Source organism: Pyxicephalus adspersus, chromosome 12 (assembly GCF_032062135.1).
Source record: "Pyxicephalus adspersus chromosome 12, UCB_Pads_2.0, whole genome shotgun sequence".
In the NCBI taxonomy this organism is placed as follows: domain Eukaryota; kingdom Metazoa; phylum Chordata; class Amphibia; order Anura; family Pyxicephalidae; genus Pyxicephalus; species Pyxicephalus adspersus.
In genome coordinates, this window is record NC_092869.1 from 26,274,836 (window position 1) to 26,296,114 (window position 21,279).

Here is a 21,279-nt window from a genome sequence, read left to right on the forward strand (position 1 = left end):
AGATTCAGGAAGCAACCCCTTCAAACATGAATGTTTTACAATACTAAATTTACACGTGTTTAACACTTTTCACAAGCAAACATAAAAGTTAATATACATGAAATGAAAGCAAGAGGTGGAATCTGCTATAACAGACCCTTATTACTAGTAAATACTTTTGTCCCATCCATTACATATTAGTATAGTGTGATGTTTGTACAGACACAGGTGCAACAATTATTCATAATCATATATTCATACATTACATGGGGTTAGTGGTTTTAGCACTAGTTGGTAGTGTTCTATTTAATGTTTGGATACTCTTCTTTCTAGTGAAACTATATGGCGATGATGTACGTTTGGATTTAGAAATTTAATCCATCTGGATTACGTTTGCAATAAATAGCAAGTTTTTTTTTTTGTTTTTTTGTTTTTTAAGGGAAGAAGTTGCCACACTTATTTTTCATATTTGTGCACAAGGATAAACATACAGGCCTGATTTATTAAAGCTCTCCAAAGCTGGAGAGAACACACTTTCAACTGTGAAGCTAGGTGATCCAGCAAACCTGGAATGGAGCTGGTCCAGGATTCAAAACCTTTTCAAGAAAATAGCAAATGACTTTAAGAAATCCATTCCAGGTCTTCTGGATCACCCAGCTTCACTGATAAAAGTGTATCCTCTCCAGCATTGGAGAGCTTTATTAAATCAAGGCCACAGTCTTTCCAAAGAATTCAAGTAAAGGTTTAAAAGGGGTTTTTATTATACGATCATAAATGAAAACAACATTTTTGTTATGAAAAAGAAGTTTTACCTGACAAATTATTTTGTAATTTAAGGTTAATGAAATACCCTTTTGTTTCAAAGTTTTTAATGAGCTATGGTTTCCTAAAATACTTTCAAAAATCATTTTACATGAAGTATATTTAATAGAGAAGAAATTATAGATGTAATTTTCCTGTGTAGCCATTACAGTTTATAGTTAAAATGCTGCCACGTGCTTGTCTGACACCTCCCCCAATAGACGGAAAGTCTATACCCGAGACAGGAAATGCAAAAACAATGTCATATAAAAATACATTCAACCAGAGGATTTCCCTTAATGTGTCTATGTCACAGGATTTTAAATTCAATTTTAAAAGAGTTGCTGATCAGTCCCGGGATTTATTTGTTTTTGGAACACTGGCATTTTTCCATTTACCTGCTGCAAAGATTTTCCTCTTTAATTTTTGTGAGTCTCTTGTTAATCTGTTTCCTGATTACACTGGCAAAACTTAGAACAACTACAAAAACTGGTATAACAGAAAAGAGCCCTAAATAGTTTCCCAGTGTGCCAGTTTTTTCTTTGTCTTGTTAGAGACTTATTAAAGTACTTCAGGAACTAATAAAATGATCTTTATTAATCCAAAGTCATTGCTTAGAAAATAGCTGTGCATAAAATAGCAACACATAGTATATTATATATATTATTATAATATATTATATAGTTAAATTTTAGTTCAGCTTAATAGCATACAAGTATAAACCTAAAAGCAAAAATGTAATTTATTGTAGCTAAGCAGTCCTTAGATGTGATAGCGCTATTAGTTTTCAAGTTTTACTTTCTTTATTTGCACCTTTGCCAGTAATAAGCTTGCGTAATAATGGAGCTTGCGTCCAAGCACACACAGGGCCTAATTTATAAAAAAAGTTATCTAAGAGAAGATAAATTATCATAGGAGAACCTGGGTTATCTGGCAAACCTGGAATGGATTTCCTAAAAATATTTTGCTATGGTTTCAATTCAGGACCAGATCCATTCATAGTTTGCTGGATCACCCAGATTCTCCCATGATGGTCTATCTTCCCCAGTCTTGGAGCTTTAATAAATCAGGCCCACAGTCAGCCCACTGCCAAACCAGGACCAGAATGTGTTGTTAATGGCAATTCTCAGAGTATGATATCTGGCCTTGTTTTCACCTAAGTGCAATCTCAGCAATGTCTTCTCATGATATATGGTCACCAAAACACATTGGTCAGTGTATAAAAAAAAAAAAAAAAAAAAAAAAAAAGAGAAATCAGGAGAGATTATCAGAACTCAGTCTTGTACAATTTTTTTTAAAATCTGAGTAAAAGATTTGAAAAATACAAAAACTAGGTAATCAAAATAATCTTTAAACCATAAACCATATGTTAATTTTCTATTCAACAAATATTTGTGGTTTGATGTACACTTTCATACAGATTTCTTAACAGGAAATTCAATGGAAAGGCTCCATACCGGGTGAACATTGTTACTGTTATGTGGTCTCTGCATTTTATTTCCTGTAATCAGTGGGAAAAAATAGATGACTCTATATATTGGGCAGCCACAGTCATATATAATAAATGGACACCATTACTAAATTGGCATATTATACAATCGTAAAGAGTATTTAAATAAAACACATGTATTGAGCAATTTAAAATTTAACAGAAATAAAAATAAAAGGCTCACAAATTACAGGGATATTTTTACCATAACCAAAACAGAAACATATACAATATTTAATAACCATCATTATTTCCATATAGTGACGGACTGACATAACCTACCTGCTGGTTTATGTAAAAGTTCCCAAAAGAAAATTATAGGGGGGGTTGTTGGGTAAATTTATTTATTTTCAATTACATTTCAAGTGGAAAAAGAGATGGATAGAGTAAAAAAAATTGAGTGAAAAATGTTAAGACAAGTTTTCTCCTCTTACTTCTTGCCCCAAAGACAACAGAAAAGGAGATAGCAACCTCTTCAAAGTAGGGGAAATCTACTCACACAATTACATGTGTTGCCATTGGAAGATTCCCCATTGGTCTCTTTTTTTATCACTACAAAAAAATACAGGAGATTTCCTCATAACAAACTTACATTGGGGCTTAGCGAATGTGGGGAAAATTAACTTTGCATAAAAAACCCAATCATGTGCTTGGATAGCTGAAGTCAACAAAGCTTAACTTATAAGCTGTATGTCATACTATACCCAGCTCTCATAAGTATTAGAACTATATCTCACCTTATAATTAAAGGCCCATATATGAAACAGGTTAAACCTGATGTGTTGCCAATGGGGTACCTTACAGCTAATCTCTAGGATAAATTACCTTTTTTTATCAAATCTTCTCCCTTTTAAAGCAGATCCTTAATGATTATATTTAGTTAAAAAAAAAGCAATAAGATATCTAAGCATATAATACCTATCATGTCCAACTCCCTACCAATTTCTTTGGAAAGTTCTGGAGCAGAAGAAGGACCTGTAAGGAAGAGGAGCAGATAAGTGGAGAGTGACAGGGGAGTTTACAACTTCCCTGTAACTGTCCTTGAATCTGTAAAGCTTGCTACTGCTCTTCCTCAGCTGAAAGCTTTCCTTCCCTGCAGTGATTCCTAATAATTAGGTTACAAGGTAAAGTCTGGAGGTATGGATGCTGTTGTGTGTAACCTGCCCCAGGTAACATGTAAACATGAAACTGAGAGATGACTGAAAGTAAGAAAATTAAAAACAAAAAAACACTGAACACTGATTTGGATGAAAGGGACACAGCCTATCTTTCCTCAGATGGGGGTGAAGAGGAAGATACAAATAAAATATGTGTTAAACACATTTGGAAAAAATATATGCAAGGGTACCTAGGAGAAGTGTTCTGCCTAACTTAGTGCTTAGCTTTAACACATGCATTTTAAAAATACATTCTTAAGCACAACAGACTGGCTAAAAATTCTGCATGCCAGGTTCCTGGAATCCTAGGGTTAATGGGTAGCAAAATATCCACCAGTTTTTTTGCTCAAAGCCTGGCTTATCTTCCTATACCTCTCTATTTTCTAGCAGTCATAGGCCCTGTTTATTTCCAAATTGTCTGATTCGGCTGTCTGTGTACAGTACAAGGCAGTTAAAGTAATTATGCAATTAAGTCAAAACATCCTGAAATGCTATAAATACTAATAAAAATGCTGGACCAACTTCTCACAAATCTCAACTCTAAACCATCATGATGATAAATATTCAAGAGCAGAACAAAATTATGCTAATACATCTTCTTCAAAAGGATATAGCCTAGTGTATAGGCAGCTAATGTCTTCAGTGCTGACAAATGCGTCATTTACTTTGTCAAATAAAGACGGTTATTGTGTGCTAGAAATTAATGGTGTAATATACAAGAGAGTGTGGGGGCGTTCAGATCACAATCACAGCATTATCTACAGGCGCCTGAAAAATGAAGCTGGTAAATTATGAAAGAAAAGGGAAAAAAACATCCAAAAACCCAAACTATGTAAAACTACAACATAATTATGACCAGTTAACTTTACTTAACTTACTGGTTAACTAAAATGTATAATAAATCAATATCCCCTTTAACAAACATCCAAGAAAACAAGTACAGGCTGGTTTGTTATCTGGCCTATAGTTCCATCTGAGGACAGTATATGTAATATGTATATGTGTACCTAGATATCACAAGGTAGATTTCCAAAGGTACTGCTTTGTCACAAGTATCATTGAAGATATTTGCTACAGACGATTAATACTCATTTAATAGCCATGTGTAACAAAAACCTGGTGTTTAGAATCTTTATGTGATATATTAGCAGGACAAAAGCTTCTTCTAAAAATACCTGCTTACAAAGATGCGTTCCTAAAGATGCATTCTCCTTTTTATTGCATTAATTATACAGGGAATATAGACTAGTAGTGGGTCTGAAGAGCGACAGTGCCCCAGGGGTACAATTTTTACCCCAGTGCACTAGTCTTGGTGAAAGTAGCAATAGTTGTTTGTGCAAATTGTAAATTGTTATGGGACAGGAAATCCAGATACAGAAAATAATGGCAACACTGGCTCCAAAAGCTGCATGTGGGAGAAGGTGGACAGTTAATGTGGCTGATCTTTTTACAGACAGGCCATAGTGATGAAAGAAAAAAAGAAAAATAGGATACTCAACAAATTGGTCATTCTCTATTTTATTATTAGACCAAAAGTGTTTCAGTTACAAGATTTTGGAGGTTTACACTGTGTGCTTGACATTGGATACAATGTTTACTGAAGGTCTTCAAGATAAAGTTAGAACTATAATTACCTTGTCATAGACAAAGCTTTCATTGCATAAATTATAGTACTGTTTGTTGATTTATTAGTCCCTGCATCTAGAAATAACAAATTAGTAGTCCTCTGCTTCATAAATAAAACCTAGACGCATGATTCTGTGTGGCTCCCAACAGTCGGTACCGTTCCATCCGCTTGAAAAATAAAAAACAAATGTTTTTTCAAAAGAACTGAACATGTGACAACGGGTGGGGGGTGACAAGGGATGGCATTTAGTGTTACTAGTATGGCCTCTATTCATTCATACCCTAGGAGGCCAACGAATGAGACAGAGGTCCCTGGGGTGAGAAAGTGGTAAACACACCGCAACATCACTGCCAGTGTGAATTTTAGTTTTCCTCAGAAAGATTGCAAATTTTGAAAGATTACAATGGAAGTACATAATACTTAATTTTAGATACAGTGCTTACAGAATGTTTATATGGATTTTACAATTTAAGATTGAGTTGGCCTAATATAAACAAAGATTTCTATACATAATTCATACAAATATTTGGTAAATCTGGATGCTGAAGCCATTCTTAGTAATGTCATTCTGGTTGCAGCTCCCCTTTTGGAAAAGGGACTGACTGAGTTGGTAATACGTTCTGAAGTGTGCCTTGTCTGTTATATTGCACAGAACAACAGAATAAAACATATGACTTTATTATTAAAAATGCAAGAGTGCTAATGGCAAACCAGGTTTCCGATTCTGATACGTCTGAATATGTATCGTTTTATATGAGATTGTACAGTAGCAGCTATTAGTATTTGTTTCTTTTGTTTTTACATTTTCTAAATGACTGTATACTACTCTTACTTAATCTTTGGAACGCTTGATGTACTGTATTACCCATACCTATCCTACTTTGTTCTTTTAAATACTTTGTACAGAACTACAGGAAGTGTGGACTGACATCAATATTCTTATTACTATTATCCTGTATTTATAAAGCGCCAACATAATATATCAATATATAATATCAAAGTAGATCATAATCATTTATTGAACAAAGTTGCAGTCTTTTGCACCATTTTGAAAAATTATAAACGAATGATTACTGAAAGTAACCATATTGCATTTTAAATTCTAAATGACCATACATCTGAAAAAAATATATGAATTTCCAATGCAGAGTGTGCTTTCTATAGTCTGGGTTTATTAAATGATATTTTACAACACGTATAGTGAACTCATTATTTTACAAGGGATATCATATTTTTTTTATCTCAACTGTTTAACTTACAACTTTTCTCTCCACTATAGTAAAATAAGCCCTTTCATGATTCATTTTACAATATGTGCTTTTTGCTAGTGGAATACCAAAAACAAAATGTTAACTTGAGGATGATATACTGTAAGAAGCTAGTGATCTAACAGTTAAAAAAAAAAACATTAGATAGAACATTAGATTACAAAACAATAAAACATATCCTAGTGTTAAAGTGTATCTAGTGTATGGCATTTTTGTTTTAGTATGGGATAAAATAGGAAGGATTAGAACTCCTGTTTAATGCAATTGGAGGCACAGTTGTAGAAGTTCTTTCACTTTTTTTCTTAGAAAATGGTTGGCATGGCAGGTCAGAAAGTAAAGGATACTCTCTACCAGCAACACAGACAGAAGTAAATGCTTTTTCTAGAACCGGTCAGCTTTTTACTGTTCCGTTTCTTTGTTGTAGGTTTCCCCTTACTTCCCGCCTGGTAAAATGATGTCTTGACAAAACAGGAAGTGCAGTGAATTTTCTCTAATAAAGCCCCATGGTGCAGTTTAACATGACAGGGATCCAACTCTTCACTAAATGTTTTGCCGGCTGCCTATTAGCTTACATATAATTAGCGTACTTATAATTTAAAAAAGTAATTGCATTAGCAATCTGCAACATATGTTACCCTAGTTATAAGTATACCATTACTTGCCTACTTTAGGTAAACTTAAAAAAAAGTAGGCGAAAAAATACGGGGTTAACCAAAAGAGCAAAAATATTTAGTGCGAGAAATTACGGGCTTAGCGGTTAGGGGGTTAAATACAGTTTGCTTGGATGGCGTTCTGATCCTCTGCCTTTATTACTTTTGGAATCAGTTACTGAGAATTAGGGTGCAGCTCAGGTATTCAGCTCATTGTCACACAGGTACCCGTATGCTTGTCCCAGGTGTGTGAATGAAACTTCCCGGCAAATCATTTTTAGAATGTTCAGCAATGACTGTTCTCATAATCTCTCAGTATTGATTCACATTCCCCCCCCCAACATACAGTGTCTCAAAAGCTAGCACCATTCATAAGTATTTTAGTTGCTTCTGAAAAATGGAAGACTGAATCCTAAATTGACTAATTACAAAGAAAAATTCCAGCTCCTCTGAGGGATATAAAAATAACTGGTCCAGTTTACAGAAACACCTTTGTTATCATTGAGACATAAACAAATGCAAAAAAATATTGCGGCTGTTCCCCCCAGAGAAAAAAAGCCAGGAAGACACTTGCAACATGACTCCTGGCATCGAATCCAACTAATGGCCTGTGTCAACCTAGTTTAGGCTTGTGTCAATGGCATCAGTTTGAAAAGCTTATCAGGTCATTTGAGGTTTATTTGACCTGTAATTGACCTGCAAAATCCCATCAACAAAGGCTCTAAGAAAGGATTCTAGTCAACCTGTAACTTGATAGATGAGGCAGAGACAAATGCAGCTAACGGGATTGGAGGGTCCATGCACCAAGCTTTAGGCTCAGTGCATTCACTTCAATAGAAACCTGATCACTGTGTTGCTGAGCAGCATATAGTGATTCCTATACCAAACAATTTCCTAATGAAAAGGATAAAGAGAGATAAGAGGAAGGACATTTTATATTTATATATAAAATGACATATTTATATATATCTCATGATCCCCCCAAAAAATGGGGACTTTACCTGTATACTTTGAGGGGTTAAATCATTGTGGACAGTTCATCCCTGAGAAATTATTTTCGTACACTGGTGGCCAGTGGGGAGCCCCAATACCATTCCCTCTTACACCAATAGCCAGTGGGACCCCTCAGGTGCTATCCCCTCTTACATTGTTGGTCAGTTCCCTCACATCCCTTCTTACATTTGTGGTCAGTAAGCCCCTCTTTATGAGGTGCATTCCATTCACCAATCTATACATGAGAAAGGCGGAAGGATCCGCCGATTGCCTGCACCGCTTTGCACATGAATACCTAGGTACATTTTAACTCCCTAACATTTAGGTTATAAGGGGGTAAAATATAAACAAAAAGTTATGTTTGACTTAGGTCACATACTCTTATGTCTACTCCATGTTTTTTTCCGCTGGTTATAGAGTTTACAAAAAGAAAATGCTATGCCAAATAAGATCCGATTTTCTGAACAAGGGATATCTTTCTTCGCAGAACAATCAACTGGAATTATGTACTGCACCTCGTGTAACTACTTTGCTACTCAATATTGCAGCATAGTAACAGCTTATCTGTGTTTAATCAGTAGAGATACAACATTACCAAAAATACTCTCTCTAAAGTCCCTGTGACTGCTGTGAGTCTAATAAAGTGCAAACTGAGAATATTACAATATTTTTCCATAATAAAGGAAACACAGCACTGTTCATGCAAGATAAGGACACTGCCAAGGGTGTGGTATTCAGAACATAGACAAATTCCAGGGACACATGTCTATGGTCAGATTTGCTACACATTTCAGCTGATACTAGAGATGCGCTAAAACATAATACAACAAAGTCTTCATGCGAGAAATGTTTACCACAAGTTGTAAACCGTAACCTAAGCTTTCAAAGCTTATTGTTTATTATGTGTCCACTTGTTATCTTTGTTTAAACAATGATTGTAATAGTGATAACTTCAGGATATAACAAGAAAAATAAATGTAACAGAGTATCCTAGTCTACCATCGGCTATACGCCCAGTGGCTCATTCAGAAAAAATCCCAGTGCCGGTTTTCGTTACACTACCCTCTTGAAGAACATGATTATGGTGATGAACTAAGTGACAACAATGATGAACAGTTTGAAATTGAAGAGGACTCTTTTCGTAAGGGATTTGATAAGCATGAGTTGAGTGATTTGGTACATGATTTGGGACTATTGAAGAAGGCTTCAGAACTCCTAGCATCAAGTTTGCATGAGAAAAACTTACTTGAAAAAGGAACAAAGGTATCGTACTTTAGAACCAGAGAAATTACATTTCTGCAGTACTTTAGAACTGACAGTGGCTTTGTGCATTGCCATAACATACCTGGTTTATTGGAGGAATTGGGAATTCCAATCTATAACTCAACTGAATGGTGACTATTCATCGATAGCTCAAAGCTTAAAGTGTGTCCTCCTTCACCATGGCAATATATTTGGGTCATTCCCAATTGGCCATTCAGTTTCTCTTTGTGAAGAATATGTAGACATCAAGAGAGTCATTGAGTTGTTGCATTATCATAACACAATTGGGTCATGCTTTCTTCTTGGACAGCAACGCAGATAAACGAAGTATCCTTGTTATCTGTGCATGTGGGACAGCAGAGCTCATTAGAGGCATTGGGTGGAAAGAAATTGGCCTCCAAGATCTGCCCTAAAACCAGGTGATCCAAACATTCTACTGGTTGATAGAAAGAAACTTATATTCCCACCTCTGCACATGAAACTGGGTCTGATGAAGCAGTTTGTTAAAAACTTTGCCAACTGAAGGAGACTGATTCAAGTACCTAATTTTGGCATTTCCATTTCCTAGCCGGTCATTTGAAAAAATTAAGGCCGGTGTGTTTGATGGTCCACAGATTCAGCAGCTCATCAAAGATGAACATTTCATCAGAACAATGTCAGAAATTGAAAGAATGCTTGGTTACCATTCAAAGCCATTGTCAAGAACTTTCTTGGAAACACACAAGCAAATAATTACACAGAATCTGTCCAGAAACTCCAAAATGCTTGGTTGCATTATGAAAATCAAGGTGCATTTTCTGCATAGCCATCTTTCTAACGTCCTGGATAACCTTGGTGCAGTCAGTGATGAGTAAGGTGAATGATTCCACCAAGATTTAAAGGTCATGGAAGGACAGTATCAGGGTACATGGAATGTACATATGATGGCTGACTATTGTTGGAGCATCCGGCGAGATTGTCCTAACACTGAACACTTCAGGAAAAGCTATAAGCGTAAATTTTTACCTTAACCGCTTACCCGAATATTTTTAAAATGTTTTACTGTAAAAAAATTTCATAGAGTAACAATAAATCCTTTGTATGAACAAAAGACATTTAAAGAAACAGTACATTCAAGTTATTTCATTATTTTTTAATTGTATGTAAAATTTGTATATTTTTTGACAAAAATGCTAGAGACTGCACGATGCATGAACGAGAGCTGTACATACAGCACCGTTCTGCTCTATAGTCAAGGTAGGGGAAGAGCGACAGAGCAGCACCCTGCGCGCTCTCCCTCTTCCCTTGCATTAGGATCCTTCGTCATCCATCGTCCGTGGATCCGCCAGGACAGTCGTTCGTACAATGGACGACGGGCACTGTACACACGCTAGATTGTCGTCCGATATCAGCACTGAGCCGATTACTGGGCGAGAACCATTGGATGTGTGTACGTAGCTTAACTCTCTCCTCTTATCAGCATGCTTTATTTTACAATGTGAGCACAGCAGTCAGCTGACTGGCTGCTACGCTTGCTTCTCTCTCTTCTAGTCTGAGCTGTCCAGGGATTGAAAGAGACTGTAATCAAATCAAGTGCAGGTACTAACACAACTTGCATTAAAAAATAGTTCACTTATGTAATAATGAATAAAAAGCTGCACGAATTTGCATCTTTTCTATCGAAAGTTTAAATTTATACTGCCAACCGGTTTTCCTTTTATTATGACACTTGACAGTATATTCTGAACAGAAAGGCCCCAAAGCAGTGTTTCTCAACCACGGTTTCTCCAGAGGTTGCTAGGGGTTCCTTGAGCAATGACCTCAATGATCTTTTTGGCTATCTGTAAGGGTGACATTCTTCCCACTAGCCACCAATGTAATGTACTGCGAGATGTAGATATCTAGTAATTATAGAAAGGGTTCCCCAAGACATAAAAGTTATTTCAAGGGTTCCCATGATAAAATGCTTCAGTCCCAAGTTCAGCCCAAATGCTATAAAAAAAAGGGGGGGGGGGGGGGGGTTAGTTACACACTCAAATAGGGATTTGCATTTCTCTGTGTACATGGGAATTAGAAGAATGGGAATACTAAAAAAAAAAAGCTGTATTTACAGAAATGATGTGAACAGTTCCAAGATGGGGTAGGGCAACCTTCTAAAATCGGAAGAGGTTAACAACAAGAATAAATGATCCCATTAAAATAAAAAGCAAATTAGTATGATGTGCTATATAATATAGCAAAATATTGAACTTTGATTTGAATGCAGAAAGAAGTACAGTATTTTGCCAGTAGCTGTATTCAGTATAATGTGCTGCTAATATTTGTCTCATCAATAAAAAATGTTTTGGAAAAAAAGGACTTACCACTTCCTGAGATGCATATTTTGTGTCATCGGGATCCACAGAGCAATAGCAGTAATCAAAGCCAAATTCCATAAACCGTTCTCTGGTATCCCCACAGCCATCTGCTCTATAATCCAGCTGAGAAAAGCAACACAAACAGTGAGATTTACAAGAATAAAATCTGTTATTTAATTTGTGTGAATCAAGCATAAAGTTCAAATTAAAGATTTTGGGGGATAGTTCCAAAGTTAGGAATGTGTAAAGAAACATATTTGCATTGATATTTTGTTTAAATGCTATTAATTGGACCTTAAATATACTCAACATATAACCAAATGTGGTAACTGGCTATTACAGCTTGAAATGACTTCATTATAATTTATAACACATATCAGGACAGCACCCAGTCTCAGCAGTCTTTTCTGCAGCTTTCTAACAGTAACAGTAAACAATCCTAGATTACAGTTATTATGTTTGAATGACATTGTTATTGCATAAACCTTTCCCAACACAGTTAAAAATAGGTAAATATGGAGGAACTGATCGTTTTTTTGTAGGCATCTTGCTTGTAAATCAAAATTAGATTAAAATTAAATAAAAAATAGAATAATGTAGCACCAATGTAACAGAATACCATGCAGAATAATATAACGGTACCCACTGGATTTTAGTGTGTCTCACTCAGCTGTAGTCTAGACACGCTGGCCAATCTTACAATACAATGCAGGTGCTTCTCAACAGACTCATACTGGGGATCTGGGGTGAATGCATAACTGCTGACTAGTAAAAAGTTAGGGACAATATTACAGCAAAGTTCAGGAGTTCCTGGGGACAATGCATGGATATGCATGGACACTTAGGACCTAATTTTTTAACTTCTCCAAGACTGAAGAAGGTAGACGGTCATGGATAAACCTGGGTGATCCAGCAACCCTAGAATAGATCGGGCCCAAGACTGAACATATTGAAAATATAAAGTAAACAGTTGTTAAGAAATCCATTACAGGGTTGCTGGACGTTCCAGGACCTTCCATGATAGTCTATGTTCTCCAGAGCTTTAACAAATCAGGTCCTTACAGTACATACTCTTCATGTCCATGCTAATACTTTTTAATATCCCCTGAACACAGATTTACTATGGTGGAGAAGCAATGTCAATAAACAGACATTCCTACAGTCTTTCTTTAAACAATAAACATGCACACAAAATATCCTACAACTCTGTATGTTTGTGTAAAGCAGATGTCTTTGGTGTCTATATTGCCTGTTGTGTGTTATTTAGCCAGTTAAAATGATCTCGCTTTTGGAGAACTGTATTCTGCACCTGAATTCTATCCAGCACTTGCCGAGTTACAGTTGCTCAAGATTAAATCTCATACAGATGTTTCCATTACACAGCTGCTTTGTTCTCCTTATTATTTCAATATGACTACAGCAGACTTTCTTGGCTACAGGGCCTCCTCCCACTATATCTGTGGCTTACCACCGGGTTCTATCATTTCATCTCCCAATGTTAACCTGGGTAAACCTCACACAAATGAGCAGCCACAAAGCTCCAGCACTGCAATACAATAACCCGGTGTAACCAGAGAACACTTGTGGTTCCCTTTATGTCCATGACATACTTCTCCATATTGGACGGCTCATTTTTAAATGTAAGTGAAGGTGTCGTTCATAGGATCCAGACTGCAGCTGTCATTCTGTATTGCAAATTAGAATATTGGGCGATTTTCATCTAGAAAATGTGCTTCTGTAATATAGAAATTTCAAGTAAATATTCTTTCTAGTTTTTAATTCATATTCAGATGGGGTTAAGACATTTCTCAGATTTTTCTTGCTGTCAGCACCCCCATCAGAGAAGTGTATCTTTAATACTTGCCTTGAGATCTGAAGGTAAGTAACTAAATATCTCTTTGGTAGGAGGAAAAACATGTCATTATAACTTTTGTCTCCACTTAAAGGTATCCCTTCTACCCCTGTGCCAGGGATCACCATACAGTTTTGGGTTTCTCCTCAGTCTTTTTTATGTTGGCAATGGTCACCAAAAATGTTCCACACACTCAATGCAAGTGCAAATGATTAGTTTTTGTTTCTTAAAACTATAGAATACTGAAAACTGTTCTGTTTTATGGAAGGAGATGGGGAAAATCAAGAGAGAGGCGATCCGTTGCACCCTCACTAACAGAAGCCAATCGTGATTGCTAACGGCTGATTGCTTAGCAATCCAGAGCAAATAATTCACTAAATAATGTTGGGGGTCAGCTCTACTAATGTTAGATTTTCACCACAGGTTTTACTGATAGAGGTGTTTATTTATAATCTAATCTTATGAATACAATGCAATTTCGTTATTCATTCACTATTCAGTGGACTACATGTAAACGTCTTGTACAAATTTTTCAATTTTGATTGAAAAGCCTCTGTCAGTCCTCCCAAGTTTGACTGGCATAATATTTTTATCCCGTATAATGTCAAACAATCAATGTGCTTTGAAACTTGCACTTTTTCACCATTGATTTAGCCAATAACTGGTATTACTAAACTAGTATGAATGATACAATACTTTAATGATATAGAGTGAATGGGCCTGATTTAATGAAGCTCTCCAAGGCTTGAGAGGATACACTTTCATCAGTGAACCCGGGTGATCCACAAACCTTTGAATGGATTTCCTAAAAGTCAATTGCTATTTGTTAGCAAATGTTTTCCTGGGCCAGATCCATTGCAGGTTTGCTGGGTCACCCAGGTTCACTGATGAAAGTATCTTCTCCAGCCTTGGAGAGCTTTGATAAACTTGGAATAATTGGTTGAGTCTAATGATTAGAATGAGGCCCTGACATGAATGTCTTTTTTGATGTTGATTCTACAAGTGCAAGATTGTGATGGTAGGACGTAATTCCTGAGACATTTGATCCACATAGAGATTTGGGGTATTCCTGCACTTTGCCCGCTTTAGAATGTCTTATAACAGTGTATACTAAAACCTGTCCTCCAGCTTCACCAATAGTGCATGCTTAAAAGAAAACAAAACATGGGTAGGTAATTAACATTGCGGATATTTATGACCCCACCTGTGCATATGGGCGTTTACCTGGTAAACTACCTGGTGGGAATTAAGGAAAGATACGGACTTGTAATACAAAATAAATAAAAAAAATACCAACAAGGATAACATAACCCACTCAAAAGGGCCACAGCAGGTTGCCATCTAAAAACTTGGCAATCCAGTCCAATACAGGCTTAATAAATCTTCAGACTGGCTGGGAAGAAATACTAATCCCTTGGCAGGTGAAACAGCTTTCATATAGGACTTCCTTCTGTGTATTTACCAGTTTGTCTGCAGTTCAGCTTTAATGCCGTATTTCACCATATGTAAAAAACCAAAACCCAATAAATGAGAAATCCACATGCTAAACATTTTTTACTGCAGCATATGCATAGAGCAGCTGATGATTTCAGGTATCCAACATACAAAAGCACTGTATGAAACTGACTTCAGTCTGGAAAGTCTCCTGATCATATTTCAAGGCAAGGAGAACTCAGAAGCCAGAAATTCTACATGCCAGCTAGAAATGCCCTTGATCCCTTAACCGATTCAACAATAGAAGATCAAATATACTGGGGGTGATGGGTAGTACATTCCAGCAGAAAGCAAAACAGGTTACAGCTTCAGTGTCAATACTTTTCATTATTCTTCCATTTTAGATTATAAATGGCAATGCATTCTTTTACTTACCAGAGTTTAAATTCTTGGTATAAGGCTTTACTCAAAAACAGCGTTCTTAATACCTATGGAAAGTGAGAGTTTCTCTATTGGCTGCCATTAAGTCTCCATTGAAACATTAACTGTATTACCTAAGTATTTAATGCATTTTTTCATTATAAAAGCATTTAAATGGGGGTCTCATTTTCCTTACCAAAGCAAATAGTGGATTTCCAAATTATCATGAAATCTGCTTTAAATCAACTCAACATTTGGTCTGACAAAAAAAAAAATTGAAAAGGTGTAGCATTAAAAAAGGATGAATAACCAGAAGAAGCAACTAAAGTTGCATGGGGGAAGGCTGTCTTGTGTGTTTATAAAGGTTTCCATTAAAAAAAATGTTGCAGTTGCAAAATTATTGCTAAAAACTCTTTAGCTTTGCACCCTGGATAAGCCTTTTACATAAAAGGTCCACACTAAGTTTGCATACAGAAAATTGTGCTGAAAAGGGGAAAGCTTTTTTAAACAAATTGGATCATATTAGTTTTTGTATATCAAATATTTCAGTAAACTGTCTGCATGCGTCCACAATCTGTAGTCACAATTATTACTATTGTTCCTCTACAGGTGGATTGAACCATACCAACAAAGTGACAACATACAAACCTTATGTAAACAATTTCCTGGCTGAGATTTACCGTAGTACTGTAGTGACTGTAGTACTGGTAGGCCAGAATCCACTGAGCCACCGTGATTCATTAGTATCTAATCTATGCCGTTTTCTGCAAGTATTCTATGCATAAACTTTGGTAATATGCAGCAAATAATTGGACAAAAATAAACAGATATCTGCCCTACAGGTTCAGGTCTAGGATTTTCTAAGTATTATTGGAACTACTATTATTGGAACTATTTTAAAGAATAACTATTTCAACGTTTATGACTTTTATGTTGTAGAAGTAGAAACTGAAGGGTTAAAGCAGTGCTTATCAACCAGGGTTCTTCCAGAGATTATTAGGGGTTCCTGGAGCAATTTCTGCCCCTCGGGTTACTTTAACAGACACAAATTATCTTTCTGTTTTTCTGTAAGGGTGCCATTTTTCCACTGACCACCACAATATGTGCTGTGAGCTGTGAATGTTGTTATTGTCAGGGTTTCCCCATCACCTGAAATGTATTTGAAGGGTTCCCCTTTGTTAAAAATTTCAACAAGGGCCGAGTTAGAGTATTTGGGGATTTCATAAACTGTACAGACCCAAATCATCGGGTGTTGAGTTTTTGCTTTGTATTGCTTAGAAAGGAAAGAGCAAACTGTGCAAACTCCATGCAAACTGTGTCTTAGTTAAAAAAAATTAAAAAAAAGTATTTAAACACTAAATCTCAAGGCTTTCCTGTTTTTTCTTTTCTCAAAGCAGTCAACACATGACACACAACCATTAAAGGGAGAATCGGCATCTTTATGGTAAACACGCACCCAGTCAGTGTTCTCACATTACGAAACTACTAATATGAACATGGGCTAATGGGTCTGATAATAACAGGAAGAACAGGTGATCGGTTGTAATCTGGCTCTTTAAACTTGTTTTTCTCCCGGCAGTGGCAAAGCTTTATAAACTAGGAGTGTATTAGTATATGGGAGTATTGAAATCTTTAGCTATAACAGGCTATCCAATGACCGTCTACAAACCCTTGTTTATCCTATCTCTTATCTTTCCCCACTGTATCTGCCATTTTATTCTGGAATTGTTTTATTATAAATCTCAAAACAAATCAAAATGTTTAAAAAAAAATATATACAATACACTTCATATCAAATCACATATTTTCTGCCTTACGAACCACAAATGCAGAATTCTAAAACGTAACTTTTTCTACATGAAAAAAACATCAGCTATTGCTGTTTTGCTGCAAATGGGGGAATGATCTTTTATTATCACTGGAAAAACTTTTTATCAGTGAAGGAGACCCTTGGAGCTGCATGTGATCCCATGGGACAGAGAACGGGGAGGGTCATGGAAGAAGAACATTCACATATGGTTATGATTTAGCATCATGTGCTGGGAACAAATGCCTTCCAGTCAGTGCTGAGTTTGCTAGCAGCCTGGAAGGCAAAACTAAGGAAAATGTAATTTTTACACATCCAATTACTAGTTTAAAGCAGCAGCTTATCTAATGATGACCATTTTATAACTAAGAGAAGTATACAAGTATAGAAGTATAACAAATTTCTGGTTATCATGATGTTAAAATTGAGTTTCTGGTGAAGTTAAATAAATGGCTGGTGTGCTCTTCAATGATGGGGTCAGAAGAGAATTTTTGTACAGCATTTTATGAAAATATACATATACTTAGCAATGTGTGTGGTAAAACTAACACCGACTGTTACATTAGTTCATTTTGATGCTGAATACCACACCTGGGTTCTCCCAATTCAGAGAAGTGCTGGAGCAGGAAGAGAGTACTTCAAAGATGAGCATTAGGTACATAGTATGGGGCAGTTTGTATACAAAGTCAGCAATATTCACGCCTACACACTAACATCCACCCACAAGGGAATCTGATTTCATGACTCCTTTTAGAAGTAAGTCGCAAGCGCCCTGCCAGACACTCCAATGAGCCATAATCTACATGTATTGTATAAAGAAGAACATACATCACTAGTGTCTAACATCCGGTATAAAATGAAAACAGCAATTTTTCATTTAAAGAGGTAATTTGCAGTTATTATCTCATACTGATGTACTTATTCTATATTTTATTTGGTAATGTTACATGACTGTTGTTCTTACTAATTGCTCCCCTTCCCTTTTTGTTGTTGTAGATTTCTTATGAAAACTAATAAAAATATTTGAAATAAAAAGGTAAGTTACATGTTATTTGGGGGAGGCAAAAGCAGAGCAGAATATACTTTAGCTTTAACAACAATATGTTTATCAGGCACATAGTTTAAGCAAAGCCCCGCATAGATTTAAAAAAAAACTCATAAAGCTAATAGTTCACTTAACTCCGAGCTCCAGGCAAAGTAACTAAACATATAATTAAAATAAATGTATGACGTTTGTTTTAATTGCTAAAGAAGATTTATTTATTTCTAGGCAGCCTGACTTTTTTATACTCCAATGCAGATATGTTGCTTCTTCATGAATAGCATTTCAAGGGACAATAAAGGAGTAATTGCACAATGAAGAGCTAATTCCCCTGAACATTCCTTCTATCAGCAAGTTTTTTTTCAGCACATCTGTACATTTAATTGATCCAATTGTTGCTCCACCCTTTCCCAGGCTACATCATACTAAACTAAACTATACTAATACCGACCCAAATTTGCCTGATTAGCACTTAAACTAATTTAAAGCTAATCTGTGGCTTGCTGCTGAAGGCTAATCTAAGTAAAATAATTCTATGAAGTATAATTATTTGGTTGATAAATCGCTCTTTTGGATTAATTTGAATACATGTAAATAATCCACCTCTTTATTAGCCCTAAGCACTTTGCTTGCTGGAAACAAAATCTCCCCCTGGAAAAGAATAAAAGCTTGTTTCGAGTATAACAACCATATCATCGTCATAGGTTGTATCTTACCGTACAGATACTTCAACTAACTAATAAAATATTATTTTCATCATCTCAGAGTTATCGTATCAGTATTTTAAATCCAAAAACTTGTGATGTCACCATCTCCATGGTGAATTTCATGTAAACTCCGGAATTTGCGTCTGGACAGCCAAATTAATCCTGTACTTCAGATCATGGTTCAATGACAAATTCTTAATACACATTGATAGTTGGTTCTTTAATTTCACTATTCAATGTGGTGTTTGAGAGACATAAATCGACAGATACAATTTTGAATTCTCAAACCCCCTGAAGAAGCCCTACTTGGGCAAAACGGGTCGGTAAACGAGAATACCTATGCATGATTGTCTGTCGTTTTGTACACGTGAATATACTGTTCACGGAATCACTCTTTTTAGAATAGTAGGACTGTGTTAGCAAAAGGTTCTAGCACAGCAAAGTTTTGTATAGAATAGACCACAACAACCATCACCTAATAAACAATATTTATAATTTTTGTCAACATTTGTGTCATAAAAGGCCTGTCTTTTCTTTCCTTTACCTTTATGAAAAGTTTCAATATTTCAGGCTAGGCACACCATAATACTTACCTTATACGATACCTTCCTATTGGTTAAAGAACCCTTTCTCCTACATTCTAAAAATATTCCCTGACAGATATTGGTGTCCTTTTAGTGCTGAACTATGGCAATGGCCGAACTATGGGGGGGGGGGGCCATTGCCATAGTTCAGCACTAAAAGGACACCAAGGGCCCGTCCATCATCCAAACTATTAAACAAAAAAGGATCTAGTCAGCCATGAGAGATAGGGTTAAATAAATGTTCTTATTTTCTACATGGAGCAGAGCAAACACTTCCCCTTGCATTGTGGGGGCAGTTCCGCTGCCAGGGAATATTTTTATGCCTTTTTGTGCCTTACCTAATCAAAATATCAGCTGATGCTTAACTTACCTTATATCTCCTTATGTACTTACACTTACCAAGCATGTGTGATGTTTATATGATTTAACAATCTAACAAATCATGAGGTTTATGTAAAAAATGTCTGTAAAACCTTCAACCGGATAAAGTTAACACCATTTCAAGCAACAACTACTACAACTAACTTAAGCTACCTCAAGTTACAAAGTACTTCCAGGAATAGGACCCCTCACCATCCTCCTATGTGACAGTACAGGTACATGAAAGAAGGGAGATGGTCATCAGTCCTGTGTAAGCTTTTAGTTTCTACTCCTCACTCCCATGGACAAACATATCAAAGGGTGAACAAAAAAAGGTAAATATATGTTGATAAAATCACTTGCAATAAAACTAACCTGTTATTCTTCCAAGCATGGGCAATGTAAAAGTTCACTTTAGAAAGGCATTTGTTTTTTTTAGAGGCCCCTATACAAATTTTTGCTACAGATATAGGACACTTGTAGCTACTGTTCTCATTTTTAAAGCAAAATTCCAGCTTTGCCTTCAGTCTTGCATGGTTGTAAAGGCTTCCCTCCTACACTGAAATCAATTATTTAGATTAAACTTCCTCTTTAAGTGTAAAAAATTGTAATTTTAATAGAATTCTTACCTTTGTATTTCTAATCCTTGCTATTTTGTTATCGACTTTCAGTATGATTTTTGCTCCTTCCGCAATCTCTCTAAAAGAAAGATTAGAAATAATTCAACATTAACATTGCAGTATAAATCTGTCCTGACAGTCATAGAGCTATAAAGTACTACTAAAAAACTATTTAGTTACGGAGTAACAATGTACAGAACCTAAAACATATCTGAAATCACAGAAAAGATTAATCAAACTACATAAAACAATGACTACTTTATTAGGTTCACTTAGTTAATAAAGTACAGGTTACAATTCATTACATATAGCATGCAACAAATGTAGTTGTGGAATAGATACATGAGTCCAATGACTATGGGTATTTACAAATGTCTGTGTTAGGCATGGAAAATTCACAAAGAACCGGGTAAAACTACAAAAAATTTCCAATGAGTGGCAGCTTGGTGGGCGAAAACCCCATTGTTATTGAAAAAGGTCAGAGAAGAATGGCCAGTCCTGTTAAGCTAATAGAAAGTCTAGAATTGTTCATAATATCAAACTTAATAAAAGTGTTGTGCAGAAAGTCATTTCCAAATGTACAACACATTTAACAGAAATAAAAGTTCTCACCACAAATCAAAATCAAAGACATCGTAATGAAATAATTCGTGTCTGTGTGGAGAAGAAGCAACAATCCTAAAATTCTAATGCATGAAAGTGCTTGTTATCACTCTGGAGCTGACCCAAAACAGGAATTATCAGTGTCAGATAAAAAGAAATCTTGTTGTTTACAAAGTTTAGAATTGCAGAGAAGACAAAAGTCTACCTTGTACCTGTACATGAATCAAGACAAAGCATTGTGTTTAATGCAGTATCAGAAATTAACTCTGGTTACCTGTACAGATTGT

The 21,279-nt window shown here is 35.9% G+C and overlaps 1 protein-coding gene across 1 annotated transcript in view; it reads right to left on the reverse strand.

Moving 5' to 3' along the window:
* The window catches only part of STARD9 (StAR related lipid transfer domain containing 9), an 88,864-nt gene that overhangs the window by 54,427 nt on the left and 13,158 nt on the right, over positions 1 to 21,279 (reverse strand). Inside the window, exons 2-3 of the mRNA XM_072427961.1 lie at positions 20,399 to 20,468; positions 11,570 to 11,686 (exon numbers count right to left, since the gene is read on the reverse strand). Of these exons, the coding sequence (XP_072284062.1) occupies positions 11,570 to 11,686; positions 20,399 to 20,468 (187 nt within the window). The remainder of the gene's footprint in view (positions 1 to 11,569; positions 11,687 to 20,398; positions 20,469 to 21,279) is intronic.